The sequence below is a fragment of the Ambystoma mexicanum genome, chromosome 1p (assembly GCF_040938575.1).
Source record: "Ambystoma mexicanum isolate Mex_15411 chromosome 1p, UKY_AmexF1_1, whole genome shotgun sequence".
NCBI lineage: Eukaryota > Metazoa > Chordata > Amphibia > Caudata > Ambystomatidae > Ambystoma > Ambystoma mexicanum.
In genome coordinates, this window is record NC_090921.1 from 1,355,009,106 (window position 1) to 1,355,013,719 (window position 4,614).

Consider the following 4,614-nt stretch of genomic DNA (forward strand, 5'->3'; position numbering starts at 1 on the left):
TCCCACTAGTTCAGGGTGTCTAGTGTTTCTTCCGCGATGGTGCTGACCGGAAGTCAGCACAAATATTTTTTTCCAATTCTTATTGTTTGCGGGAGGAATAGGAAGCAATGTGGTGCCACAATCAGTTTCCAATGAAACCTTCTTAGATTCAATCTCAGACCAGATTGATGATACTTATATCAAGCAACAAACTGACTATGTCATTATTTGCGGGGACCTTAACACACCTTGCATAGAAGATACCAACAAGCATCAAGGCCTGCTTCAGAGAACACCAAGAACAATCAGGAGCGATGCATGGAAATTATTAAAGCAATCTAAAAGTATGCATATGCTGAAAAGCCAAATGGGAAGAGATGTACCCCAAAGGCAACATTGGAATGTGAAGGTCGCTGCTGAATTATAGATTATATATTCGTTTTGAGAAGCTTCCTCCCATATGTCACCTCGTTTCAAGTGGTAAAAACCTTAAACAGTGATCACCATTTACTGTGCTTGGAATGGATGTTGACTGCATTTGGAGATAAACAAACAATGCCTATGAATGTTGCAGTTTGTAATGGAGGCATTCGACTGAAGTTAACAAACTATGACATCAGACAACTCACAGCTAATTTCATAAAAAAGGGAGAAAATGTGGAATATACACCTCTTTAGGAAGCATATCGGTCAAAGACCAGAAAGAACATTGCATAATCTGGTAGCACTGCTCATTCATTTACTGCAGAGCTTGTCGAAAAAAAGAAAATCTGTGAGAACATTAGTACGAGATGCTAAAAAAAAAACATCTAGAAGACGAGGCCAACTTAAAAGAAGAGAAAAAGAAGTATAAACAATGGCTGCGATCATACAGATTTTTATCACACCAGAAGGATGCATAAACCATGATTCTTGCACTCTGTGGCCACAAATCCAAAGACTTTTGGTCATTGATACGATCAGTGGGAGGTACACCTACCTATAACCAAACAAATCCTATAAGTGAACAACATTGGATTCAGCATTTCACCAAGACATATGCTGCAAATAAAGATGGTGAAATCATGCAAAAAGCCATTCAAGGTTCCACACATGGGGTATATTCTCTAAAAGCTTGTGACATCGAAGAGCGAATTAAAAGGTTAAACAGGTCACGTACCCCTGGAGCCAATGGTCTAACAAAAGCTGCTTTAAAAGAACATCCAGAACACTGGGCCAAATTCATGCACAACTTACTAACCCAGTTCACAACCTCACGACAAATATCAAACTCATGGAGGAGGGCAACAGTTGTCCCCATCTTCGAAAAAGGCAATCAAGAAAATCCAATGAACTATCGACCTATCGTCTTACTTGACGTGTTTGGGAAAATCTATGGGTCAATAATTCTGGGACATTTGCAAAATTGGTGCAGAAAAACGAACTGCAATGACCCCTTTCAGGCAGGATTTGTCAAGGGAATTGGAACAGTGGCCAACATTCTAACACTTTCCATGTTAAAAGGTCGTACAAAAGGAAAAACAAAATCTTTATGGCCTTCATAGATTTGGTCCAAGAATTTGACCGCATAAATCGTCGTAAATTGTGCAAACATTAATGGAGTCCATAGTAGCCATGCATTCTTCAACATCAGTGGGTGTCCCTTTAAATCAGGCCAGCTTACTATCAGATGAAATTCAAACAGCCAAAAGGAGTGAAGCAAGGATTTGTATTTATAATTAACATTTATAGAGCGCACAACAGCCCGTATGCATCACGGCGCAGTTACAAGACAACAAGCTTAGTTACAAAAATACACTCTTAATTACACACATGAAATACATTCTTAGGATGCCCAATGGCCTCGACCCTATTTAATTTCTTCTTGGCTGACATGCAAAAACCGAATCCCTCAATCAGATTATTGTGATCTAGAAATAAAGAAAGATAAATCCAAGATCTTAACATTTGGGAATTCAAACAAATGTAAAAATCGTCACACTTGGTTCCTGATTTTTAGCAAGTCAAGCACGAGCTATAAACAAGAAATGTGGTCGCTTTTCAATCATGCCAATGATAATCTAGTACAAGTCAAACGTAACACCTTCTTTGACATATGAAGCTGAAGCTGTGCTTCACATTCCAAAAACATATGGCCACAACTTGAAGGCCTGCTTTGGAAAAAGACACTGGTCCTTCCACTCTCCACCCCAATTCAGATTATACGATATGAGTTGGGTTTATCATCCTTAAAGAGCAGAGTGGAATGGAATAAGCTAGCATTTTATAGGAAATGCCTAACCAATTCTTGTCTTCCAATTTTGAATCTAATTCATAAAGAACTATCAGCTCATACAACTCGATGTTAAATGAGTGGATGAAGGAAAACATTGAATAATTAAACAAAATTGGGGGTTCAGTCGAAACCTTAATAGCAAATCCAACGAGCATAAAAAAGAAACAAACACTTGGATCGAGACACTGGAAGCGCCTACCTCATATCAATCAGTAATACATTTGTCAATGGAGTCAAGAAAATTGAACACTTTACCAAACTACCTTAGACAATTCCCTAATAGAACATACCAAGATCTATTCCTGAGAACTCGCCTCAATCTCATGCCAACGGACGAAATTCTAGCTATAAGAGGTCTTAGTGAACATAATAACTGTCAATTTTATCAAGACATTACTGTTGTAGAAACAGTGAAACATCTCTTGCTGTGTTGCCCGGCTTTATCAATCAAGCGTACTAAACATTTTGGTCAACTGATGTCAGAATATAGAACTTTGGACATAGATGATTGGTGGACTATCTTGATTAATGTTAATAGGATTAAGCATGTGTTGGAAGTGATTAATTTCTTAAACTATTTTACAAAAAAAATGGAACATTAAGAAATCGATGTAGGATTTTAAAAAACATTTTTTAAATGGAACATTAAGGAAACAATGTAGGGAAATCCCCCATCCAGCCCTCCCCTTTCTCTTACTGCCATATTGCAGGACCCGCAACATGGTGCGCATGAATGTGATTGCAGATGATCTGCAAAGCATCAACAATGCCGAAAAACATGGAAACCGTGAAGTTCTGATCAGGCCATGCTCCAAAGTAATCGTGTGCTTCATAACAGTGATGATGAAGCATGGTTACATTGGAGAATTTGAAGCCATTGATGATCACAGAGCTGGAAAAATTGTTGTGAACCTTACTGGCAGACTCAACAAGTGTGGTGGAATCAGTCCGCGATTCGACGTGCAACTAAAGGATCTGGAGAAATGGCAGAACAATCTGTTGCCATCTCGGCAGTTTGAATACATTGTACTCACAACCTCTGCAGGCATCATGGACCATGAAGAAGCTAACCGAAAACATACAGAAGTCAAAATCTTGGGATTATTTTTCTAAAATGTAAAGACAGATTAATAAACTGTTGCACCAGATTTTGTTTAGAAAAAACAAAAAACGATGTAGGACGCATTAAGTTGATTTGAAACATGCATCTTTTTTTTTAGTTTGCTAAAAATTGTAAACAATTAAATGCAATACATTTTATTTTAAATGTGGTGCCACATGGGTAGAAGATGAGCTGGGAGAGGGCAGATCTGTTTTCTCCAATCATGTTTGACTAACGTATGTCTAGCTATAGGGATATGATGCATTTTAACCAGTATGCTTCCTGGGAAGCGAAAAGACGTGAAGTTTGAAGTACAACTGTTTCCAACACCATGAATATTGCATTAGCAGTATAGAAATGATGTTCACTGTGTGCCACTTTGTCAGCTCTCATCAACAAGTTCTGTTTCACTGTTCTGTTCGATTTCTGCTTGCCCATCTGTAATAAACAGTGTTACTTCTTGCCCAGGGTGTGCTCCTTTTTGGTCTGATTGTGGTAACTATTTATTACAAGCTTTAGAGGACCCCTTATACAGTACATTCACAAAACAAAATTGCAAAGTTTAATCAAGGCTTGTAGACAACATGTATTGCACCTATTGAAGGAGGGGCAGATGTTTGTACTTGAGCAAGAAAATCTTCTTTAGAGCTATGATGTTTAGTTGGCATTTAGATGTAGGAAGAAGATGACAGCTGGCACACGCCCTCCTACTCGGGGTCACATATCTGGGATCAAACACAGCTTCAAGTTCCAAACATTTGAATAGATCCGCTTTTAGGTTCGACGCCTCCACATCAGATCTAATACTTTCATTTCAGTGAGGGCGATAAGGAGCGTTTCACAGCCTTATTTACACCAGGATGAGGAACTTGTATTTACAGTGATTTGTTTAGCCTCTTAATATATTTCATTACCCCCTACCCCAATTAAGAGGAACATTCAGGGAATTGAGCGGCTCGCTCCTACCCTTAGGCTGGACAAGCAAGATTGGTCCGTATTCGTAAACGCTTGAATCAACACATGAGCGTTCAAAATAGAGATTTTACCTGTGGTGCTGTGGAGATTGCAGCCGTGTTCAGGTCCTTGTAATTCCAGTGCAGCCATATCACATCCACTGCACCCATGCTCCAACTGTTCCAGCTGTTGAGCACTTTTCTCAACGCACTTTGCATAGCCTTGTGGCAAAAGAGAAACGCCAGTGAGCGTGGTTGGAAACACTGTTCGCCTTCAATGACTATTCCAACTGTTGCACACTTTG

The 4,614-nt window shown here is 39.1% G+C and overlaps 1 protein-coding gene across 1 annotated transcript; it reads left to right on the top strand.

The window, feature by feature from the left end:
• Positions 1–2,974: 2,974 nt before the first annotated feature.
• On the top strand, positions 2,975–3,373 carry LOC138577304 (small ribosomal subunit protein uS8-like). Its single transcript, XM_069649620.1, has one exon. The coding sequence runs from the start codon at positions 2,975–2,977 to the stop codon at positions 3,365–3,367; it is 393 nt and encodes a 130-aa protein (XP_069505721.1). The 3' UTR covers positions 3,368–3,373.
• Positions 3,374–4,614: the final 1,241 nt, after the last annotated feature.